Raw genomic sequence first — 26,975 nt, forward strand, 5'->3', positions numbered from 1 at the left:
GTAAACGTCTTCCATGGACAAAGTCAAGAATATCCTCCGTAGTCACTGATAAATCAAGAACACCTACAGCGGTCATGGCACTTAATTTTCTTCAGTCACAGCAAAATTGAGTACATCTTGAATGTGTGGTCTCTGATCAATCGTGAAAGCTATCCTGGTCACAAAATAATTGTGAAAATCTGAAAACCTTCAATTCTGAAGGTTGCTGGTTTGATTCCAAGCAAGATGTTTTCCAGACCTAGATGCCATTTGTCATTGGGCTATGAATTAATGATGCCATCTAACAAAAAGGTCCACAGTAGATAGTAACAAGACCAGTTTCCTTTCAAACGTAAAAAATTATGCCATTGGCGTAGGAAACACAAAAAAACAACGCCATTGGCGTAGAAAACACAAAAAAACAACATAAGTAAGTTCATTGTTAGTGGAAAATCCCATTATATTTTGAAGGTCTTTGCAAATAAAAATAATTATTTCAGTAACTTGTTGTATCCATTTGAAAATTATGGCCATCTAAAGTTTTAATAGAATCATCACAAAAACAATTAACCATATCGAAAAGGCATACAGACCTTGATACAAACCTTTTCTACAACTATCAATGATGCTGGTGAAAGGTAAAATGAAAGACGGTTTTCAAAATGGGGCAAAGTTTAATTCAATAAAATTAAGTTGTATCACAGGTACCACAACGGGGAGGTCCTCACTAAAAACAACTTTGGTTGCATAAAATACTAGACAAACTAAACAATTCATTAGTTTTGGAAAGAAGAATAAATAATATTAAAAAACTGAAGTAAAGTTTGCTTGTCAATCGTGTATCGTTCTATGACTTAACCTTCATGGCAAATCGTACTATAAAACTCGTTATTGAGGTATTTCTTTACATTTCTTTATGCCCATCGTTATGGGTAAAAATCGTTACTATTAATATAAATTAATAAATATGTACATAGTCAACCCTCTCGCTAGCAAGCGTCAAAAGCTGAATTGGCACAAACTAACAGACAAATGAAATTAACACACAAATAATACAATAGCAGTGTCTCTTTAAAAATATATACTAATCATATAAAGTTTTTAACTATACAACAACAATAAAAAAACAGCGTTTTCACAAAAGAACGAGACTCGGAAACTTGAACACACGTGGTTTCTTAGAGATTTCCGATTGGAAATTAGGCTCAGTCAGTCACATTCTAATTGCGTTAAAAAAAGGCTTGACTTTCGGTTCGATAACAATATTTATGCATCGCTCGATACAAACTCGTAACATTCTGACGCTTACTTTCGAATGACCGTCCCACCAAATACTAACAAGCTCAAATTTCTCCCTAAACTACAAAAATACCCCTCGTAAAAATTCCATCACAGCCCGCTTACTTCTCTTTTCCGTCGCTTCTACATTCGAACCTCGCTCGGAAATAAATAAATGAAAACTAAAAAACGATTAGTCATTTGGAAAGATATAAAGTTATGGTACGAGTGGTTACACCGGCTGACTCGGGTCGTCTTCAACTGCTATTTACAGGGTCAACACTAATAAACAATATAAAAACAACGTACCCAAAAAGGGCATTTCTATACTAAGAATTCTTATATCAATAATCAACTTTATGTACACAATAGTCATAAACAAAACAAAGCAAGATCTGTATTCACTAACACATAAAACAACGGCTTCAGTAGGGTCCGGACTATACGTGCCACTCTACCTGTTATGGTTAATGCTACGTTACAGTTACGGCTTGCTGCTTGCCACAGCTACTAATAACTATACCTGATAATCTGCCTACAACATACTACAGCAATCTTTTTCTGTTTGTGCTGTTGAGCTGCCAATTCACCAATTACAACTAAATTCCCAAAAATTCATTATTGTTTACATTAAAAATCTGTACTATTTTAATTTGTAGCTAAACAGTTTAAAAACTCGGTAAAAATGTAAAATAATTACAGTAACTCTACAAAAAGTCAGCAATTAACAATCTTTCAGGAACTGTAAATAAAACAACCCAATTTCATTAAATTTATTAAATCAAAAGGTTAAAAATTGAATCGGTGAATTGCTACTCAAAAGTACAAACTCTAACTTCTAACACAAGGTCAGGTACGAGTTGAGTGGGGAAGCATGGCTATTGGCTAGTGGCTATCTGTGGCTATTGAGTTGAGTGGGGAAGCATGGCTATTGGCTAGTAGCTATCTGTGGCTATTTCTCGTGGTGCTGGGGTTTAGATTATACACAGTCTAGCTCGGGCAATCTACTTTGGATCTGTCTTTTCAGCAAAAAACTTAAGAGAAATTTATACATGATGGGAGTGAAGCGTTGAACATTTATCTGAGCCGCGGGGAACTCGGAAGGGAAAATCAATAAATTTAGCGATAAACTAACCGTACACAGATCGGACACGACTTTACCGTTCAAACCCGTCATGTTTACGACCGGTTGGCAGTGAACGACTACCTCAGGTACACAGTATCTACAGATATATACACAAACAAGCTGATTGAACCCAACTTAACTTTAGACCGCAGTTCAAATAGCACCGATGTAAAGCTGAAGAAATGAAAATAAATTGACTTTTGTTTCTAAAGGTCTGAGATCACAAATAATATGACGCCAGCTACCAGCAATGCTACGACAATGTCTCGTCATCACGTATGTCATGAGACAAATATAAATATTATATTTACTTATATATTTACAAAGATTAACACAAGTGCGGAAGGCCGCGACCTATGCAGATTTGTACTCTCAATTAAAATACATTAATGTAGCCATTTTTCTTCTATTTAGATAATTTTCACATCTTGATTCGTCTAAAAAAAGTAAATCGTACTGATTATGTTGTATGGATTGGTGACCAAGTCAGCAATGTTTGTCACATACAAAACTACTTCAAAGTGCTCAAAGAAATGCTGTTTGATTTTGGTGTTTAAAAACAGCCAGGTAATTCAGTTATACAGTATGTAAGTAAAGTATGTTGCCGATTTTTAAGGTGCAAAAATTAATTAAAAATAAATAAATTGGTTATCAAATTTTTCTTTGAGCACTTATTGAGCATTTCATTGGCTTTTCAGTACAAGCTACTCTTGCTTCACAAACAATAAACATAATAGTTCAACATTCAGATAATAATTAACAATACATGACACAATAAGTCAAAATGTCTGATTACAATGTTACAACTCTGGCAGTATTGGTTAAAATACTAATTAAACAAACTTATGCTTTTGGCAGTATGCTGGCTAAGCTTATGTTTATGCTTATTAATTTACAAGCTTTTGAAGATTGCATTTAGTCAACACTGATAAAAGGCAAAGAATACGGAATACCAATAACATTTTACACATAATTTCTAGTTAATTGTCTGGATGCAATTTATACGATATCAATAAAATCCTCTAAGTCAATAAATTAATCACAATAAATGTGTGACTACAAATTTATTACAAGGAAATTTAATTTAAACTTTTCAAAGAAGGTATCTGATAAAAAATCTACATATATTAAAATATATCGTTGTTGTACATTCAATTATTACATTTTTGAGAATACAAAAAACCAAAGTTATAATTAATTATTGGAAGGCACAAAAAAGTATTTGAGCGGTTTATCTAAGCATTTTAATAATGATTTTTATAATAATTTTGGCAGGCTCACTAAGATGGTTTAGATAGCTTACTCACCATGATTTTGATTTATATAAATGGATATATAATAAGCTTACGGTTTTCATAATTTTAGGGATTTATAATTTTTTTCTTAAAGGTCACATTATTCTACCCAGAGTAATCTTTGGGCACAAAAAAATAACTCGAAATAGTTAAATTAGGTAAAGCTTGCTCCTAAAGTCTCGTACATACCAACTAAATAAAATATTAAAGTAAATTACATTGAATGTAATAAAATAATAATATGTGACTATTCTCTGGTAAATTAGTTTTACATTCGACTCTTTCTCTAAGAGTCAAATGATAAATAATAAAAATGACAACAATATATAATTACAAGGTATAATACAATGACAATATTTAGTAATTTTTATAAAAGAAAAATGGCAGTTATTACCCTTAAAATGATAAGAAACGTTTGAAGACTTTTGCTCAAGATCTAAGGTCCTTACATTTTTCAGCAACAAGGTAAAATAAGGAACTTATCAAAAGTTTGTCCAAAGAGGGTTTTTTTCTAGTCTAATTCTATAAACTGCTAGCAGATTCAATAAATAATTTATACAAAAAAATGTAGAAACATATTACAAATTATTTTAAAAAAGAAAATGTTATCTGCGACATAGCAGTAAAATGTCTCAACAACAAAAGTAAGGATCCAAAGTCAAGCAAGAGTCTTGCGGAAGAAAGAAAATCAATGTTCTGTTGTTAACTGGTCCTTATCTAAGCAATGCTATCACAGACTGGGATAGTAGATAAGAAAATGGAAGGAAATTTGACAAGTTAACAACAAACATTTAGAAAAGTTCACATTTGTACACGTTATTAAGAAATAGTAGAAAACATGATGAGTGAGAAGGAACTTCACTGGGGTTCAGTTTTGACTATGGCGGGGGAGGTGATGACAGAGACGGGGCTACTGCGGGGCAGCTCAGGTACTGCGGGGGAACTCTTCAACTCCTCACACTCCTTGGTGAACTACAACAAGCAACAAATTGACTGCTAGAGAGGAAAGTAACTGTTAAGGTGAATATTATCTTTGTCTTATACATACTGTAGTAGAAAATCCAACCAACCATTTGTACCAGTGGACATATTGAAGCCAATTCTATATTCTAATAGAATATATTTGTACAACCCAAAATGTGTGCTACTGTCTTTGCACTAAGTTTTTGTTATTTTGATAGTTTATACGACAAAATACCGGTATGCTATTGTTGCTAAGCTTGGTTAAAAAGTTTGTATATTCCAAACAAATCAGTAATTCACACCAATTCACTAGTGATGGTGGCTCAATTTTACGTAATTATTTTTTTATTTAAAATACTAAAACATTCACAACAGGATCGAAAAGGTAACTTTTTGACTCTCAGTTAGGATGTATATATTAGATTAGATTTCAAAAGCCCAGACACACAACAGTGTGTATTTTACGAGTGAAGGATGAGTGTTGATTGAATGACATGACAGCTGTATGTATGTTACGGATTAATATCAGCTAGCATTTATCCAGGGGCATTAATTAAGCAAATGATCACTACAGATAACGATTCCAGTCTTAAACCATCAAAACTGACTTATCAGGATCATAACGGTAACCTTAAATTATTTTACAAAAACTTCAACCACTGACTACTCAGTTAAAGCAATGTTTACTTTTTAATAAATTTGAGTAATATTTTATATAACAATTTTCTTTCAATAATGTAATTTCATATAAGCACTAAATCAGTTAAGAGGATACAAGCCTAGTCGTTTTCCTTTTTACAAAGCCAGGAGGGCATTTCTAACTTTTTGAAGGGTGATTGACTTACCCTCTGCAGTTGTTTGCGCAGTTGGTCGTTCTCTTCTCTCAGTCTGCGATTGTCCGCCTCTACCCGGTCTAACCGCACGGCTAACCTCTCCACCAATCCGATCACTCGCTGTCTCGTCGCCTCCTTCGCGTCACTAAGCGCATCCAGTACGGCTGCCACCTGCTCCACCACGCTACCGACCGCTAAACAAAAACATGTCAAATTGTTGATTACTCTTTTTATTACATTTTAATCAACCAATAAAATTTACATGAGGTAGCTCATTAATTCATACAGTTTAAGGCTATCTCTGAACTACAGAAGCGTCGTAACACAGCACAAGAGCTATGAGGGGTTTTTTTACACAAGAAACATTATCTGAGCCCCAGCACAGTAGTTATGCACTCTAACTAAACCAGCAGCCTTACTGCCAACGGCTTATTGCTAAAACGGGCTGCCATTTTGATCCAGAGTGGGATGGATTCTAGACCTGGCTGATTTTTGTCGGCTACCTATCAATGAATGATGCCTTTTAGCAAAAGGTCGACGTTTGATACTGACATTGCCAGGGTTTGTACCATTCGTTTACATAAAACTTGCCCTTTATGAAAAGCCACACACAAAAGCAAAATTACCAGCATTAAGGGTTCAATCCTGCCATGCTTATAGCTATGTGAAATTGTTGTAACCCAGCTCACCTTCACTCCCATCCATACAGAAAAAAGAATGATAGCTCTCTAAAATGAGCATAACTTTCTCTGTATTGTAGAATGTTTAAATCTTTACAAAATCTACAAGAATGTTCTAGTTGAATGTAGCTAATAAAAACGTCATGTTTTCCGCTAAAGGTATTTTCCTCACCATTCTCGTGGTTGTTGGTCTCGGAAGCGCTGTCCTCGGTGTCCGTACTCAGCTCTATCTCGGAGTTGAATAATGCGGTGGGTGTTGCGGGTGGTTCTTGTTTTGGCGCTAACAACGGCCTCTTCTCCTTCCCCTCTGTGACTGGCTGGAAAAGAATAGTCTGGTGAGGAAAACAGCATACCAACAATCAATTCAAAGATGTCAACATTAATTTCAAAATATTTCTGCAAAAAATATTTTATCAATTTCAACTAGCAAGGGGATTTGATTAAATGATTTAAACTATCCTTATTCCATTTGTTTTCTTTGCTTGCAATTAAATAACCGAGTTTATAAGACATCCAATGGAAATACTCTGTTGAAAGTACTATCTTTGACTATTAATACAACTTTTGTATCCAATAGTCAATGGTACTATGAAATCTTTAGATTACAGCTGACACACCATCACTATATTTTAACATGAGTGATCAAAATGGTGAGAAAACAAGTCACACCCCCATAAACCATATACTTAAAATGTTCGTCATGACGAGAAACCTTGCGCAAAATTATCCAGCCCTATAAAGTCGTAATTGTTTTCCAAAGGGAACTTTCCATTTACCTAATGTTAAAAATATCTCAGCTGTTATTACTTGTTTGTATTACCATTACTGTATTCTGCTTTGTTTATTTCAGCTTAACTTAACCAATCAATAGTTTTATTAATACTTATGTAGTAAACGGGGTGGAGCCCGTGGGTAACAGCTAGTTATTTTAAAGCCCATAAATGACAGCTGGGTCCAGTTTCAGAAGGAAATTTTTTACCAGAATAAAACCACCAATCTTCTAAATACCAGGCAAGTATTATATCTTGTATATTTCAGCTAAACTAACCTCTTGCTTTGGAACTGAGTCGTGCCTATGAGCTGGTGGTGCTAGGGCAACATTGGGCTGGAAGTTGCTCTCAAATTGTTCCATCTGGGACAGCGGAACAACTCTCTCAGGATGGAGCAGGACAGGCGGGTCGTGGCTTAAATACGCTGGAACACTGGAACAGAACCATCAGATAAGTCTTTAACAACAAAACATGATTCTCATAAACTTTGTTGGATTTGGGCTAAAGCATTGTTTTGATAGTGTGATTCTTTATCACCTGATTACGAATGGTTTGAAATATACATTTTGAATCCTTAGTATCTTGTGTTCCAGTTTTGTCTGTATGCAAAATCCTTGGGTTATAAAATGTTTGTTTCATTGTTTTATGAATAATACTATCCAGGCCAAGGTTTATGGTAAATAGCACCTCCTAACTAAAATCCTCCTTACTGGGCAAATTATTGAAATTAAAGTATCTGGAAACTAGTGTAACGCCATTTGAAGGTTATAATACTGATTAAGAATTGTGTATTTTATATTTTTTAGCAAATTAATCAAAAAAATATCGGAATACAAACTTGTTGGGAAGTCAGTGCCCTTACAAATGTGGCACTCTGGGCTAGCTCAGTCAGCCCATTTAAAGAGTGGGTCCTTATAATATTAGTATCTAATTTTGAATCTCAAATTCGTTATATGACCATGAAGACACTAAGAAAGTAGAAAATGTTTTTGTCGTATTGAGTAGTTGTTACAATGGAAGAAATAATATCATTGTGTTTTTATTCCAACACTTCACTCAAGCTAGTCAAATTTATGTTTACCATTAGAAAATGTAATTTGCCATTCACAAGATATACAAATTGTCCTTTGTTTTCCTACTTAACTTGTATGGTCTAGTAGAAACTCGGGATCAAAGTTTTTGGGCAGGCATTAATTGCGCCAACTGCTCCATGGAGCCACCCGATACGTTCCTTAACTAAGCAAAGTGGCGGCCCTCTTTGACTGTATAATTGAGTAGGTTTGGTTAGGTTAGATTAGGATAGAATAGGAGGTTAGGAGAGGATGACATGTAAACAAGGAGATTGCTTCTGCCTGCAACTCACCCCTACCTTGGGCTTGGCGCAATTAAGAAACTCTTTGGTGCAATTATTGCACGACCAAGTTTTTTTTGCCAAATTTTATGAACTCTTTTGTCTACTCACTGTTTGCTTTCTTTGCTCAAGGAGGGCCAGGGTCTCCACGCGCCCATGTTCCTGGCCCAGCTCTCGTACCAGTTGTTGTAGTAGTGGAATGCATCGTAGTGCTGCAGGTACACTGCCGCCGCTGACGGACTGAGTAGCCCGCTGTCCTCCAGCTTAGCTCTCTTGCAGGCCACCACCTCATCCTCCTCTATCAACTTGTCTCCCACCACCTCCATACACTCCTCGATCTGTAACAATACATGGACCGTTACCAAGAGCACCAGGGTGCACCTATATTCAGAGGATGAAAAAGAAATAAGTAGATTATTGACAAAGATTTAAGGTTTCTTTGGCCAGGTCAGTTCAATAAAAGTAGGTTGATAATAGCTCCACAACTTGTCAAATCACATAGACTTACTAAATTTGGAAAATCTTTTACATGAAAGTGATATTATCGATTTCCTTGAGAGTTTAATTAATGAGCTATTAGATTGTTAAATTTAGATGATAGATAGGCTATAATATTTTCTATTTAAAGTTTAACTAGTGCATTCAAGCTTGATAGTTCTGATCCAAATCTCAAGATTTTAACAACTCTCCTAGTGTACTATTTCACCACCATCTTAGCAGTTCCAATCTCAGGATATCACTCAAACAATTCCGGTCCCAGGGTTATGACCACTTCAATCCTAGGACTTCAACTATTCCAATCCAGAGATTCCAACAACTACATCTGGATTTTGACCACTCAGATATCTTTTTAGCTCAAAAAATGTTTCAGTACAGTTCACTTCCTAACTTTGAAAAATTACTCCAATCCCGACATTTCGACATGGATTTTTGGGACTTAACTCCCCTCACACAAGATGTAGGTTGCAGCGTTGCAGCAATGACTGCTTATCAGGACTTAATCCCAGTCCCAGGTAAGTCTGGGGTGATAAGCTCAATATCAGGGCTGTTGTGAGAGGGAGGGGGCTGTACTAGGTCAAGGGCAGCTAGCTCCCCGCGTCGCGTTGTTCATTCATGGTTGCCATGACGACGGTCTGGTACCACCCCTACGCGACGTCTGCTTCCCGCCACCCCGGGACTGCATAGCAGGTGCGGCTGTCTGCTACTGAGATACATATATCTCGGACTGTGGACATCCAACCGAAACCGAATGTTCATAATGTAAGTTGACACACATGGACAGTTCACCCCAAATAGAACCCAGCTAAGCAAGTTTTCTAAGGAACTTGTAGCTAGAAAGATATCAAAATCGTGCAAGGAAACTGTTCTGTTTTAAGTATTATTGATCGTTAGTGAGTTAGAGATGCAATGATGTATGTTCAACCTGAATAACTAGAGGATGGGGATTGAATGTATTCAGATGCCTTGTTGTGAAGCTGTGTTACTGATGAAGATCATATGTTTCCTTAGCTAGCACGATTTTTAAGCCAAATTTCAGGGGAAGGTCCAGTTCCACACAATGAAAACCAAAACCACTAACTTTCTCGGGATCAAATCGGCGATCTGGTTACACATAACCAGACCGCGTCCCCTTAAAGAATCATGATGATAAAACTTGTTGAAAACACATAATAAATCTACTACACTTTGCATAATCAACGAAAAAGTAAATCCGAGAGTAATAAATCACTCGCGTTTCACTTGCGTGTCTAAAATTACGACTTGTCACCCGGGAAATTACGGCGCCCATTAAATGGGAAATATGCACCTGAACGTGTAGAACTAAATTAAAATGATACTACTAAGTTGCCAAATCTACGTAGCTCTTTATCAATAAATTAAGCAGATAAGCTTGGCTGGTAGCGGGGAATGTCGCGGCGCGGGCCAAATTGGCTTTACAATGTAAGTCTCTACACACTTGCCACGTGGACGATCTAAGATAACATCGTTACGATTTTGAGTGCAACATAGTGTCAGTGCAGTAAATAAATAAGAAGAAGAATTAATAACGCCTCCTTAAGAGCTACATGAATGGGGCGTCAGGACATGCTTCTCCTTTTTCCTTATTTTTGCCTCGTTGAAAAGGGGTTTCGTGAACTTTCATACAGTATGTTTTAAAGTACGTAGCTTACCTCATCTTATTATCCGATTTCAAATTCTGACCTTTTCCGTTAATTCACTACCACACTAGTGGAAAGTGGTTAGGTTAGGTTCAAAAACTAACCTAAATAAACTAATTCATTACCACTTCTATTGCTAACAATCTATTGCTCCAAAACTAGGTGGTGAATTAATGGAAAAGGTCCTCAAATTCAGTATAGTTTACTTTTTACCTATTTTACAATTCTAGAAACCAGCATCCACTGACATCGCCGAAACGAATTCCGCCTGATTTCGAAACCCTACGAGTGGGATAGGATTTGTAATTAGGGGGCTATCGTTGCCCAAATGTTATTTTATACCGTCTGTTAAAAGGCCTTAATTAGACAAGCGGGCCCATAGGTCCAATAGCGAGACGCCGTCGTCTGCGACTTTACTGCCGTTGCATAAAATTCAAATTATGTTTTAGTGAACAAAACTATAATCAAAAAGTCGGGCTCATAAAACCGTACGGCGGACAGTAAACCGGACTATAAGTTCGGCTTTTGTTAACTTTGTGTCGTAAACTTCATCCAATCACAGCCCCCCTCCCCCCCCTTTGAAAGCTAGTTTACCCATTCGATGCGTGTTTTGTTTTGACTTTTTGTACCGAGCGTGGGAGGTTTTTTTACGATGCAATTGCTACATGTCTCTCTGATAAAAATTAAGACGTTTACATTTATATTGAGGTTATGACGATCCCTTTATTGTTTGGTTTTCTTATCCTTAAATTTGCCTGTCCACATAGCCCCGGAACGTATCCAGCAAAGTAAGGGGTGAGCAAGTAGCCTACAGTAGGATGAACAGTACTAATGAATTTGTAATAATTATTATTTTATTATTGGTAAGTGTTCTATGCTTTTAATTTAGATTTGGTTTCATTTTCGCGCTTATGCTGCTGGAATTACTGAAATAATTGTTATCGGGCGAAATCAAATATTTACTTACGAAATCCAATAGTCTTCAACTATATTTAGTACTGTAGCAAGATTTATAAGGGACAATAGGATTCGAACCTAGATATCGCTGTCATGGATTTGTACGGTAATTCGATGCGATACCATTGAACAGAAATAATCAGCTACCGACCATCGATGTATAAATACTTATTATAAATCGATGCTACCGCCTTGCAGTTGTAGCTATGTAGGCTATGTGCAGTATTCGATAAACATATTTCGGTCATAACTTTGTTCTCTAATGAGTTGCTCAGAGAATCGTTAACTTAGACCTTCAAATTAAATTTTAGGTCTTCTATAACCTTTGTTTGCACTTTAAATTTCCTAAGAATGGGATTTTCTAGTAATTTAATACCCATTTTGCAATTTTTGCAACCTTTTACAAACATTGAAACACTGCGTGTCCAGGGACCTTTGTGATAAGTTTTGAGCCAGGTTCAAAGGCGAGTAATCCCGTAATGGGTGTTCCCGCTAAAAGCGTCGCCTCGAATCTGGCAAAGAGTTCCCGCCAAGTTGCGGCCTAGGCTCTCTCGTAGATTACCAGTGTGCCTATTTATAGTGAGGTTATCACATCGGCGCAGCTTGATCCACTAATTAAAATATTGCGAGCACATGGCAGGGCGAGTCTAGCAGATTATATAAGGTGCTAGAGGAATAAGTGAAACATTTGTTTTTATTTTGGGAAGAATGAAGAAGTCAGGGCAAATGTGAGCACTCTTAAAAACATGTAGGATTCTGGATTGAGAGTTAGAGCGAGTGAAGAGAGTGGGGTTGCTAAAAAGGTTAAAACTCAGAGTTTATGTCAGAAGTGGTCAAAGATTATCGTGACAAGCCTTATCAACAAAGACAACACATGGTTTCCAAAGGACACAAACCTTTCTTGATTCGACTGCATTCTAATAATTTTGATTATAACCCTTATCTAAATTCCGAATAAACTCAAGAATGGTCACTTTTTCTCATAAGTAGGGCCTAATTAAAGCCCCTTTTATATTGATAATTCTTCAGCGTCGTCGAAAGGGACCTGGGCAAATTGCTTTGGTTCATTGTCACACATTACCGGTTGATCTTCCCCATTAGTCATAGTCAGTCAGTTTATCACGCACACGCTGTAACTTCGGGTGGGCATTATTTGCGCCAACTGACCTGAGTCAGGTAGTAGGGTATTCCTGAATTGCGCTCACTACTTTTCAATGAAATGGCGACCATTCAAAGTAGGTATTTTAAGCCAAGTATGAATGGAGATGAGTGTAGGATGAGAGGCGCGATGTTGTAGGCCGACGGGAAACGGACAGAGGAGCGCAAGTCGTAAAACTGTCAACCCCTCGGCCGAAGAATTCGTCGGGGTAGGACCAAGGAGCGCAGAGGTGCTTGCGCTCCTTGGTCCTACCCGTGCAAGGAACTAATCCCCTACTTACGAGGGTTGAACAAGACAATGCTTGAGTCGACCCTGCGAGTAAATCCCATTAGTCGCGCCTCACTGACTACACCATTGGATCAGGTATATTTTTCTAGTGCAACTTATTACCAAACTAATGTATCAACAAATTACCAGGCCGTACACTTTCACTTTCGAATTTAAATTGCAATATAAAAGCTGATCCTTCAGTTGAATGTTAAACCACATTTAGATTTTTTTTATTTTATAAAAATGGATTTCAAATAGGCTACTTTTTAATAATTGCGACTTGATTAAGGTAGGTGACTTTAGTCTTCATGGTGTGGATCTAAAATCAATGAATGGAAATTATTGTAAATTAGTAAGTTTATTCACTTTTAATAACTGCTTTAAACAAACATAATCTTTGAAAATAAAGGGGTATTGCACCGTTAGTTTTACCTTAGAAAAGGTGTTGAACCCTATTAAAATGTGCAAATTTGCAATGGGACCCCTCGCTATGAAATATACTAATTTTTATGCAGTAATGGTTTGTAAAATCCTAGCTAATTTAAATCCATGAATACAATTAAATGCTTTCAACGTGTACCCACCATTGATAAAAAAACCCGAATTTTACATCTTAGTTTCATAGGTAAATTCAACAGACAGAAACCATCTCTTCTTTATGATATGTAAAATGCGCATATCCATTGAAGTACTTTATTTTTCCATTGATTGATAAAAAGAAAAGGTAATACAAAACATACGTACCAATACAGTATATAGTTGATATACTTTGCAGTTTCTCAGACTCGAGAGCAAGGATCGGAGTCAGAATTTTACTATGTATATTGTATTTGTGTCAAAATGATGACTTTTTATGTGGACAATTTTGTACTATTTCGAATCCCATATATTTTTTCCAAAAATACAATACGGGCCATTCTCAATTCATTTCACATTACTTAGGAGGCAAGCTTTACTTTTTAATGCCAACAGTGAAAACATAATATTACAAAAACATGATTTTACAAAGGAACAATAATTTTTAAAGTTACTTAGCCAACACTTTATATGGTGGCATGAATCAAATTCCATATAATTTTAAAGTTATTGCAATTCCAAATCATCTTCCTAATTTAAACTCAATTTGTATTACTTTCTTTTAGTTTTCGAATTATCATCTATATTTGGCGTTTATGTTGTCACCATGTAAAACGTTTGTTAAATGACACAAATGATGTATAATATAACATTGTCATCACAATGTCTAAATAGCAACATGTCACAACGTCAAACAACATAATTCATTGTTACTAATGTTTGTATAGGCCTAAAAAATGTTTAAACTGTAGGCCTACGGTTTGATGTTTTTAAAAAATAACTTTGTTCTCGCTGGATAAATAAGTTTGATTATTTTGCCTTGAAATAATCATATAGCCTTATTTAGATGAAACAGTTATTGTTCATTTAAAGAAAAATCACAATATATTACATTGTGGATGCTGACTAATGGTGCACTCTGATTAGGATTTATTTGCCCCAATGAAGTATTTTTACCCACGAATCTTTGACATTAGTTAGAAAATGTACCAATTGCACCGTTAACATTAACCGAGAATTCTTTAGGAATCTGCACCGGTAACGAATTTGTAAAATTGGTCACCTTATTAGATGTACTGCAAGAAATTAAAAAAAAAAAAAACCCACGTCACTGATTGTAAGTTACTCATTACTTATTATCTCTTATTTGATTCTAGACTCAAAAGTTTATTTTTTTATAATTGATAATTTACTTTGTAACTGGTAACAATACTTGAATAAAGACAAGTTTTAATTTTTGTAGTTTACTCTTTTTTTAGAATTCCTTTTAGAGTATGTGCCGGTTATTGTTATTTGAATTTAGCATTAAAATATAGTAATTATTTTTATATCTATTGGTAATCCGGAGGCTATAAAATCTACTTAAGAGTCTTCCTTAGTGGAAGCCATGTTGGATTTCTTCCCCATAAGAACAATGTTAAACATTACATCATTTGTGGAAACGTAACGGCGTTATTTGTTAAGATATAGCTTTGAAATTTATAATTTGTATTTTCAACATAATAGACTCGTGACTGAGGTTTTTGAATTTCGAAAATCCATTTTCATTTCCTTTCAATAATAAGCTTAATTTTAAGCTAATTAATAATCAATTATTCATTATAAAAATTAAAAATTGTGAAATAAAAAACGTCAATCTCTAGAGGACCGCAATTCCTTAAATTTAACTCCTTATCCATAATTATATGACAATTTGCTGATGAGATATTTGGACCCAAAGTTAACATTGTTCTTATGGGGAAGAAATCCAACATGGCTTCCACTAAGGAAGACTCTTAAGAGGGTTCCCTACCCCCGCCGAAAAACGTTAGAAAACCGCTTCGCGCGGTATCATATAGCGATTCTAGTTTTAACATTTAAATTGTGAACCAAACACCATTTTGTACATAAAGAGTGGTTCTACTAAGTTTGCTTTTTAAAAAATGTCTATGCTTACGCAATCAAGGGCAACGACTTGTCAAAGTTAGTGAACTTTACAGTTAAAGTTCACTAAATTTGACAAGTCGTTGCCCTTGATTGCGTAAGCATAGACATTTTTTAAAAAGCAAACTTAGTAGAACCACTCTTTATGTACAAAATGGTGTTTGGTTCACAATTTAAATGTTAAAACTAGAATCGCTATATGATACCGCGCGAAGCGGTTTTCTGGCGTTTTTCGGCGGGGGTAGGGAACCCTCTTAAACGATGCTTAAACCATTACTTTGGAAATAGCCAAGTAAATTCTGATTAAACAAATTTGTGCTTGTCTAAACAGTTGGGAATAATGATAGGATCTTGAGGAGTAGATGCTTTCATTATAGTTGTGGACAGGGTATCTCCGGACCAGGAAAAGGAGGCCTACCTGACTCTGCTATTGTGGAGTTGCCCGACCGACCGACCCTAATTAATGTCGCTTGGCTGCGCTCAACGAAACAATAACTAGGCACCATATACCATAAACTTAAGTTATGTTATTTACAAAAATTATTAATATTGATTATCATATAATGTTTTGTTTTAAAATGTAGATTATTTTGATACTAAATTTGATGTAAATCGGCCAATTTTTACCATTTGTGCCGCCAAACTAGTTTTTCTTTTAAAAACTAATTTTTAATAAACAATAAAATGGAATATAATTTACATCAAAGCGTGAGCATATGGAGGGATAACAAAATGCCTTTGTACGATTGTATAAACTTTTTATTCCGTCATAACAAAAATAAATAGCTCGTTTGAATGAATAGCTGGTTTCTTAGTTTATTTCATTAATGCAGAAGAAAAACGACACAACTAAAAAAACTATTTTTACAGGAGAACGTTTCAAGTTGTTATAATTTATATAGTAGTGTCCATAATAGCTCACATAAAGTTCACGTATTAATTGCTTTTTAGTAGGATACTTTCTTTGTTTATACAAAAGGAGTGACTTGTTATGAATAAAATGTCAATAAATATTTATATTCCATTGTATTTCGTAAAAAAATAACAGGAACAAATAACAAAATAACAGCTTCTTGATCGTAAACAGCGACAACGACATTCTTTTCCTTGGCCTTTTGTCCCTATTCATTTTAGAAACAGTTCTTGTATGTTGCTTATTTTTATATTACATTACACATGCGTTATGCCTATTTAGTATTAGTTAAATTTTAGCTACAACTATCACACTGTGCTCTATGTTTTAATTTATGTCGTGTTGTTTTTTCGTATTTTGTGCCTTTGCGTTTTGATAAATTTAGAATCAGTAGAAATATTGTACAGTAAATCAAGTTACTGATAAAAATTATGTTTTCAAATTTGTATTCAAACGATCTATTTATTTTACGATGAAATAAAATGTTAATACATTCATACATACGCATTTTGTTATTCCTCCTTATGCTCACGCTTTGATGTAAATTATATTCAATTTTCATTTTTTATTAAAAAATAGTTTTTAAAAGAAAAACTAGTTTGGCGGCACAAATGGTCAAAATTGGCCGATTTACATCAAATTTAGTATCAAAATAATCTACATTTTAAAACAAAACATTATATGATAACAAATATTAATAATTTTTGTAAATAACTTAACTTAAGTTTATGGTATTGGGTATCTAGTTGTTGTTTTCGTTGAGCGCAGCCAAGCAGCATTAATTAGGGTCAGCCAGGCGGGCCACCTCACAATAGCCGAGGCAGGTAGGTCTCCTTTTCCTGGTCCGGAGATACCCTGTCCACAACTATAGATACACTTTTTTGTTGGCAATACAACAGTTAAAAAAGTAAACGAAACAAAATAATCGATTTATTTTAAGATATTTCTAAATATATACTTTCAGAAAAACCTAAGTAATTCTTATTCAAAAAGTATTTTTAGATTTAAACAAAGCCTATGTAAACAACACTACTTTTTGAAGTAAATTTAGCCCAGGCACATTGTCATTTGGCGAATATCACTTTCAGCAGTAGGCTCACCCACCTAATCCGGAAATGCACAACATAATATAATGTTGTTCTTAAGAATTAGTTTCAAGAATGGTATGCGTTGCTCCTAAATAGTACGAACGTCCGGTAATATTAAGTCATTCAATATCCTAACCTCTATCACGAGATAAAATGTCAGGTGTTTCCACAGGACGGAGACGAAGGTTGAATCACGGGTCGATGATCAAAACAAATCACGTAGAATCATGCATGCTATAAGCAATTAATAGTCCTCATGCATTCAAAGCTATTTCAAAATTGTATAAACTATACCTGCAAAACAAAATAATGTAAACATTTGATAGTTCTGAAACGCAGAGAGAAAGTTAAGCTGTCTCGAATAATCTAATATGATTTTAATTATAATAGAATAATGCAAATTTAGTTACGTACTATTTAGTGATAAATATTCAATTTTTATTAAACTGCACTTAGAAAAATATGCAGTTTGTCTGCATTGAAAATGGGCTTATTAACGTAGGACAAAAACCAACTGTTTTTAAGATAACTACTTCGAATGCATAATACAGTATCTTGCATTGTCTCTGTTAACATATTTATAGTTTCAAAATTACTCCTTACATTTTCATTTTAAAGTAGTGTATTCAATGAGGCACGACTAATGGGATTTACTTGCAGGGTTGACCCAGCCATTGTCTCTTTTAATCCGTATAATTAGGGGATTAGTTCCTTGCATGGGTAGGACCGAGGCGCGCAAGGTACCTCTGCGCGGGAAACGGACAGAGGAGCGCAAGTCGTAAAACTGTCAACCCCTCGGCCGAAGAATTCGTCGGGGTAGGACCAAGGAGCGCAGAGGTGCTTGCGCTCCTTGGTCCTACCCGTGCAAGGAACTAATCCCCTACTTACGAGGGTTGAACAAGACAATGCTTGAGTCGACCCTGCGAGTAAATCCCATTAGTCGCGCCTCACTGACTACACCATTGGATCAGGTATATTTTTCTAGTGCAACTTATTACCAAACTAATGTATCAACAAATTACCAGGCCGTACACTTTCACTTTCGAATTTAAATTGCAATATAAAAGCTGATCCTTCAGTTGAATGTTAAACCACATTTAGATTTTTTTTATTTTATAAAAATGGATTTCAAATAGGCTACTTTTTAATAATTGCGACTTGATTAAGGTAGGTGACTTTAGTCTTCATGGTGTGGATCTAAAATCAATGAATGGAAATTATTGTAAATTAGTAAGTTTATTCACTTTTAATAACTGCTTTAAACAAACATAATCTTTGAAAATAAAGGGGTATTGCACCGTTAGTTTTACCTTAGAAAAGGTGTTGAACCCTATTAAAATGTGCAAATTTGCAATGGGACCCCTCGCTATGAAATATACTAATTTTTATGCAGTAATGGTTTGTAAAATCCTAGCTAATTTAAATCCATGAATACAATTAAATGCTTTCAACGTGTACCCACCATTGATAAAAAAACCCGAATTTTACATCTTAGTTTCATAGGTAAATTCAACAGACAGAAACCATCTCTTCTTTATGATATGTAAAATGCGCATATCCATTGAAGTACTTTATTTTTCCATTGATTGATAAAAAGAAAAGGTAATACAAAACATACGTACCAATACAGTATATAGTTGATATACTTTGCAGTTTCTCAGACTCGAGAGCAAGGATCGGAGTCAGAATTTTACTATGTATATTGTATTTGTGTCAAAATGATGACTTTTTATGTGGACAATTTTGTACTATTTCGAATCCCATATATTTTTTCCAAAAATACAATACGGGCCATTCTCAATTCATTTCACATTACTTAGGAGGCAAGCTTTACTTTTTAATGCCAACAGTGAAAACATAATATTACAAAAACATGATTTTACAAAGGAACAATAATTTTTAAAGTTACTTAGCCAACACTTTATATGGTGGCATGAATCAAATTCCATATAATTTTAAAGTTATTGCAATTCCAAATCATCTTCCTAATTTAAACTCAATTTGTATTACTTTCTTTTAGTTTTCGAATTATCATCTATATTTGGCGTTTATGTTGTCACCATGTAAAACGTTTGTTAAATGACACAAATGATGTATAATATAACATTGTCATCACAATGTCTAAATAGCAACATGTCACAACGTCAAACAACATAATTCATTGTTACTAATGTTTGTATAGGCCTAAAAAATGTTTAAACTGTAGGCCTACGGTTTGATGTTTTTAAAAAATAACTTTGTTCTCGCTGGATAAATAAGTTTGATTATTTTGCCTTGAAATAATCATATAGCCTTATTTAGATGAAACAGTTATTGTTCATTTAAAGAAAAATCACAATATATTACATTGTGGATGCTGACTAATGGTGCACTCTGATTAGGATTTATTTGCCCCAATGAAGTATTTTTACCCACGAATCTTTGACATTAGTTAGAAAATGTACCAATTGCACCGTTAACATTAACCGAGAATTCTTTAGGAATCTGCACCGGTAACGAATTTGTAAAATTGGTCACCTTATTAGATGTACTGCAAGAAATTAAAAAAAAAAAAACCCACGTCACTGATTGTAAGTTACTCATTACTTATTATCTCTTATTTGATTCTAGACTCAAAAGTTTATTTTTTTATAATTGATAATTTACTTTGTAACTGGTAACAATACTTGAATAAAGACAAGTTTTAATTTTTGTAGTTTACTCTTTTTTTAGAATTCCTTTTAGAGTATGTGCCGGTTATTGTTATTTGAATTTAGCATTAAAATATAGTAATTATTTTTATATCTATTGGTAATCCGGAGGCTATAAAATCTACTTAAGAGTCTTCCTTAGTGGAAGCCATGTTGGATTTCTTCCCCATAAGAACAATGTTAAACATTACATCATTTGTGGAAACGTAACGGCGTTATTTGTTAAGATATAGCTTTGAAATTTATAATTTGTATTTTCAACATAATAGACTCGTGACTGAGGTTTTTGAATTTCGAAAATCCATTTTCATTTCCTTTCAATAATAAGCTTAATTTTAAGCTAATTAATAATCAATTATTCATTATAAAAATTAAAAATTGTGAAATAAAAAACGTCAATCTCTAGAGGACCGCAATTCCTTAAATTTAACTCCTTATCCATAATTATATGACAATTTGCTGATGAGATATTTGGACCCAAAGTTAACATTGTTCTTATGGGGAAGAAATCCAACATGGCTTCCACTAAGGAAGACTCTTAAGAGGGTTCCCTACCCCCGCCGAAAAACGTTAGAAAACCGCTTCGCGCGGTATCATATAGCGATTCTAGTTTTAACATTTAAATTGTGAACCAAACACCATTTTGTACATAAAGAGTGGTTCTACTAAGTTTGCTTTTTAAAAAATGTCTATGCTTACGCAATCAAGGGCAACGACTTGTCAAAGTTAGTGAACTTTACAGTTAAAGTTCACTAAATTTGACAAGTCGTTGCCCTTGATTGCGTAAGCATAGACATTTTTTAAAAAGCAAACTTAGTAGAACCACTCTTTATGTACAAAATGGTGTTTGGTTCACAATTTAAATGTTAAAACTAGAATCGCTATATGATACCGCGCGAAGCGGTTTTCTGGCGTTTTTCGGCGGGGGTAGGGAACCCTCTTAAACGATGCTTAAACCATTACTTTGGAAATAGCCAAGTAAATTCTGATTAAACAAATTTGTGCTTGTCTAAACAGTTGGGAATAATGATAGGATCTTGAGGAGTAGATGCTTTCATTATAGTTGTGGACAGGGTATCTCCGGACCAGGAAAAGGAGGCCTACCTGACTCTGCTATTGTGGAGTTGCCCGACCGACCGACCCTAATTAATGTCGCTTGGCTGCGCTCAACGAAACAATAACTAGGCACCATATACCATAAACTTAAGTTATGTTATTTACAAAAATTATTAATATTGATTATCATATAATGTTTTGTTTTAAAATGTAGATTATTTTGATACTAAATTTGATGTAAATCGGCCAATTTTTACCATTTGTGCCGCCAAACTAGTTTTTCTTTTAAAAACTAATTTTTAATAAACAATAAAATGGAATATAATTTACATCAAAGCGTGAGCATATGGAGGGATAACAAAATGCCTTTGTACGATTGTATAAACTTTTTATTCCGTCATAACAAAAATAAATAGCTCGTTTGAATGAATAGCTGGTTTCTTAGTTTATTTCATTAATGCAGAAGAAAAACGACACAACTAAAAAAACTATTTTTACAGGAGAACGTTTCAAGTTGTTATAATTTATATAGTAGTGTCCATAATAGCTCACATAAAGTTCACGTATTAATTGCTTTTTAGTAGGATACTTTCTTTGTTTATACAAAAGGAGTGACTTGTTATGAATAAAATGTCAATAAATATTTATATTCCATTGTATTTCGTAAAAAAATAACAGGAACAAATAACAAAATAACAGCTTCTTGATCGTAAACAGCGACAACGACATTCTTTTCCTTGGCCTTTTGTCCCTATTCATTTTAGAAACAGTTCTTGTATGTTGCTTATTTTTATATTACATTACACATGCGTTATGCCTATTTAGTATTAGTTAAATTTTAGCTACAACTATCACACTGTGCTCTATGTTTTAATTTATGTCGTGTTGTTTTTTCGTATTTTGTGCCTTTGCGTTTTGATAAATTTAGAATCAGTAGAAATATTGTACAGTAAATCAAGTTACTGATAAAAATTATGTTTTCAAATTTGTATTCAAACGATCTATTTATTTTACGATGAAATAAAATGTTAATACATTCATACATACGCATTTTGTTATTCCTCCTTATGCTCACGCTTTGATGTAAATTATATTCAATTTTCATTTTTTATTAAAAAATAGTTTTTAAAAGAAAAACTAGTTTGGCGGCACAAATGGTCAAAATTGGCCGATTTACATCAAATTTAGTATCAAAATAATCTACATTTTAAAACAAAACATTATATGATAACAAATATTAATAATTTTTGTAAATAACTTAACTTAAGTTTATGGTATTGGGTATCTAGTTGTTGTTTTCGTTGAGCGCAGCCAAGCAGCATTAATTAGGGTCAGCCAGGCGGGCCACCTCACAATAGCCGAGGCAGGTAGGTCTCCTTTTCCTGGTCCGGAGATACCCTGTCCACAACTATAGATACACTTTTTTGTTGGCAATACAACAGTTAAAAAAGTAAACGAAACAAAATAATCGATTTATTTTAAGATATTTCTAAATATATACTTTCAGAAAAACCTAAGTAATTCTTATTCAAAAAGTATTTTTAGATTTAAACAAAGCCTATGTAAACAACACTACTTTTTGAAGTAAATTTAGCCCAGGCACATTGTCATTTGGCGAATATCACTTTCAGCAGTAGGCTCACCCACCTAATCCGGAAATGCACAACATAATATAATGTTGTTCTTAAGAATTAGTTTCAAGAATGGTATGCGTTGCTCCTAAATAGTACGAACGTCCGGTAATATTAAGTCATTCAATATCCTAACCTCTATCACGAGATAAAATGTCAGGTGTTTCCACAGGACGGAGACGAAGGTTGAATCACGGGTCGATGATCAAAACAAATCACGTAGAATCATGCATGCTATAAGCAATTAATAGTCCTCATGCATTCAAAGCTATTTCAAAATTGTATAAACTATACCTGCAAAACAAAATAATGTAAACATTTGATAGTTCTGAAACGCAGAGAGAAAGTTAAGCTGTCTCGAATAATCTAATATGATTTTAATTATAATAGAATAATGCAAATTTAGTTACGTACTATTTAGTGATAAATATTCAATTTTTATTAAACTGCACTTAGAAAAATATGCAGTTTGTCTGCATTGAAAATGGGCTTATTAACGTAGGACAAAAACCAACTGTTTTTAAGATAACTACTTCGAATGCATAATACAGTATCTTGCATTGTCTCTGTTAACATATTTATAGTTTCAAAATTACTCCTTACATTTTCATTTTAAAGTAGTGTATTCAATGAGGCACGACTAATGGGATTTACTTGCAGGGTTGACCCAGCCATTGTCTCTTTTAATCCGTATAATTAGGGGATTAGTTCCTTGCATGGGTAGGACCGAGGCGCGCAAGGTACCTCTGCGCTCCTTGGTCCTACCCCTACGGATTTTATTTATGACCTCCCATTAGAGCAGGTATTGTGCGCTCCTCGGTCCGCGAATCCCTCTGCGCTCCTTGGTCCTACCCCTACGGATTTTATTTATGACCTCCCATTAGAGCAGGTATTGTGCGCTCCTCGGTCCGCGAATCGTAGGCCGACATATGACACTTGAACTAGGCAATTCCTTCACTGGCAACTCACCCCTACCTGGCTTGGGTTTGGCGCAACTGAACATTTGTTTGGAACCCTTTGAGGGCTTGGCGCAATTGCACGACGCAACTTCATGCTACCTTTGCACAATACGCTGGATTTTCCAGCCAGAACCAATGATGAATGAACAGTAGGCATCGTCCGTCATTGGTCATTGCGGTTTTCAACGGAAGCAATAAATCATAGAATCGAAGGACCAGCCTGCGGTGGCGGTTAGGTCTTTGTTCTTCGCCGTCGCTTTTTTGACCGCTCCAAGATTTGGAAGCAGAGACCGTAAATTTATCATCGCGAGGTTACGAAAAGCAATAACTACTTCCTAGCATTCCTAGCGTTGTATCGATGATTGGTTTACAATGTTTGATTGAAGATTAAGTCATGCAGGTGTAAAAAATGCATCCAGTATGTTACATCCTAAATGTCTATCTTTACTTATTTACTTAAATTTATTCTATAACTATTATCAGCTGGTTATAATGTTTACATGTTCACTTTGTTTTTAATATGTGTTGAATAAAGTTGGTTAAAATTGTACCTTGATAAATACATTTATTATTTGTTCTAAATACATACAGAACAATTTGGCGACGATGGAGGTGAGTACAAGTAATTCAAATACCTCTCAAAACATTCAAATGATTAACTCAGCATTGATTGGGCCCTTCAATGAAAGATATGAAACATGGGAAATGTATATGGAAAGACTAGAGATATCATTCATTTATAACAACATTTCGGAAGATAAAAAGAAAATTACGTTACTTCACTGTATTGGATCAGACGCTTACAGTAAACTTAGGGATATATTGCATCCTGTATCACCTATAACTAAATCCTATGCTGAATTAGTTCAAACTCTTAATTCACATTTTACACCGAAACCAAATGAAGTATCAGAGACATTCAAATTTCATTGTAGACATCAATATGAAGGAGAAAACATTTCTGAATTTTCATTGGATCTTAGAAAGTTGTCTAGATATTGTAATTTCGGCACATTTCTGTCAAAAGCCCTGAGAAATCAATTCATACTCGGACTAAGGGATGAAAAAATACAGACAAGATTAATTACTCTAAGTGACAGTGATTTGAGTTTTGAAAAAGCTGTAGACATGGCTCAAGTAATTGAAAAGGCTCAAAACGATTCAATAACAATCCAATCAAAATTCAATAATGAAAACAATGAATTGCCGGTTAACTTAAATGTTGTACAACAGAAAAGTTTTCAAAAACCTAAAAACAGTACCAATATTAAACAATGTTACCATTGTGGAGAGTTACATGAATACATATCTGAATGCAAACACAAAAATACAACATGTAACTTCTGTAAAAAAATAGGGCATCTAGCAAAGATTTGTTTTAGGAATCCTAATGCACCTATCAAATTGCAAAGACAAAATAAGACTACATTTAACACTACTTCAAGAAATGTAAAACAAATAACAGACTCGTTCGAAGATCAAAATGAAATATTTCTACAACAAAATATGAACAATTCTGTTGGATCCCTCTATAAGGAAACTAATGTTATTGACATTTGTTCTATGAATACCTCAGAAGATAAATTTAGGAAAATTATGTTAAACATAAAAATAAATGGGAAACCTATTCCGTTTGAACTAGATACAGGAGCAGGAGTATCTTTGATGTCAAAAAGTAACTTTTCCAAGTTTTTTCCTAAACACAGACCTTTAATGAATCCAGACATAATCTTAAGAGATTTCAACAAAAATGAATTTGTTCCATTGGGTAAAACCATTGTTCAGGTTGGTTACGGTAACCAAACCAAATATCTTCCATTGTATATAGTCGATGGTAATAGAGATACGATATTTGGTAGGGAATGGCTGAGATCCATTAAAATAAATTGGTCAGACATACATAACGTTCACGGAGCTGACTTGGATAGAGTTAAACACTCAAATCCCAAAGTACACAATATTTTAATGGAATTTAAATCCATATTTGAACCAAGAGTTGGACGTTTCAAAGGGGGAGAAGCACTTCTTAACTTAAAGCCTGACACTACACCAGTTTTTAAAAAAGCTAGACCACTACCTTATGCTTTGTTACCAAAAGTTAGTGCAGAAATCGACAGACTAGAAAAAGAAGGTATAATTACAAAGGTGAATCAGAGTTCTTGGGCTACTCCAGTTGTACCGATTATGAAGGCAAATGGGAATATCAGACTGTGTGGAGACTACAAAGTAACCCTCAATCCCCATTTGGTAATACCAGAACACAACATGCCCCGCATTGATGATATTTTGGCCAGAATGGGTAATTCGACTAAATTTACAAAGATTGATATATCTGAAGCTTACCTACACATGCCAGTGAAAGAAGAATACAGAGAATTACTCACAATCAATACACATAAAGGTCTATATCGAGTAAATCGTCTACCATTCGGAATTGCAAGTGCACCTGCTATTTGGCAATCAGCAATGGAAAATATTCTACAAGGTATTGATGGTGTTGATGTTTTCTTTGACGATGTCAAAATAACAGCCCACAGTGATGAAGAACATTTGAAAAGACTCCGTGCTGTATTAAATCGGTTCAAAGACAACGATTTACACATTAATGTTTCTAAATCTCAATTCCTTGTACCAGAGATTGACTTTCTTGGTTACCATGTCTCGTCAAAGGGAATAAGTAAAAGTAAACATATTACTGAAGCAATAAGAAACCTGAAGAGACCAAGTAATGTGAAAGAAGTTAGACAAATCCTTGGTTTGATAAGTTACTATCGAAAGTTTATTCCAAACTTAAGTGAAAAGATGCAAGCCATTATTAATCTCACAAGAGCTAATGTACCTTTTAATTGGACTGAAGAATGTGAACATGATTTTCAATTGGTGAAGGAGGAAATGATGTCAGAGAATATACTATGCCATTTTGACCCACACTTACCACTCATTCTAGCAACAGATGCTAGTCAATCTGGAATTTCGGCAATTCTTTCTCATGTGTTTCCGGATGGAAACGAAAGACCTGTTGCATTTGCTTCCAAAACACTATCACAAACACAAAAACAGTACAGTGTCATACAAAAAGAAGCCCTGGCAATTTATTTTGGAGTTAAACACTTTTACCAATACCTTTATGGACGTCATTTCACCCTAGTTACAGACCACAAACCCCTGGTATCTATATTTGGACCGAAAAATGGAATACCACTTATGGCCGCAACAAGACTACAACATTATGCTATATTCCTTCAGGCATTTTCATTTGACATAAAGTATAAATCAACCAAAGACAATGTTAATGCTGATGCACTTTCAAGACTACCTA

At 34.6% G+C, this 26,975-nt stretch overlaps 1 protein-coding gene across 2 annotated transcripts in view; it reads right to left on the reverse strand.

The window, feature by feature from the left end:
- Positions 1-633: 633 nt before the first annotated feature.
- The window catches only part of LOC128988450 (ski oncogene-like), a 130,169-nt gene continuing 103,827 nt past the window's right edge, over positions 634-26,975 (reverse strand). For both annotated transcript variants that reach the window (XM_054409743.1, XM_054409742.1), the window contains 5 exons: positions 8,387-8,613; positions 7,203-7,356; positions 6,327-6,471; positions 5,487-5,668; positions 634-4,650 (listed from right to left, as the gene is read on the reverse strand). In XM_054409743.1, coding sequence (XP_054265718.1) covers positions 4,537-4,650; positions 5,487-5,668; positions 6,327-6,471; positions 7,203-7,356; positions 8,387-8,613 — 822 coding nt within the window. In that variant the 3' untranslated portion in view covers positions 634-4,536. The remainder of the gene's footprint in view (positions 4,651-5,486; positions 5,669-6,326; positions 6,472-7,202; positions 7,357-8,386; positions 8,614-26,975) is intronic.

This window comes from Macrosteles quadrilineatus, unplaced genomic scaffold, assembly GCF_028750875.1.
Source record: "Macrosteles quadrilineatus isolate MER2022 unplaced genomic scaffold, UCM_ALF_1.0 Scaffold_3__2_contigs__length_128488019, whole genome shotgun sequence".
In the NCBI taxonomy this organism is placed as follows: Eukaryota; Metazoa; Arthropoda; class Insecta; order Hemiptera; family Cicadellidae; genus Macrosteles; species Macrosteles quadrilineatus.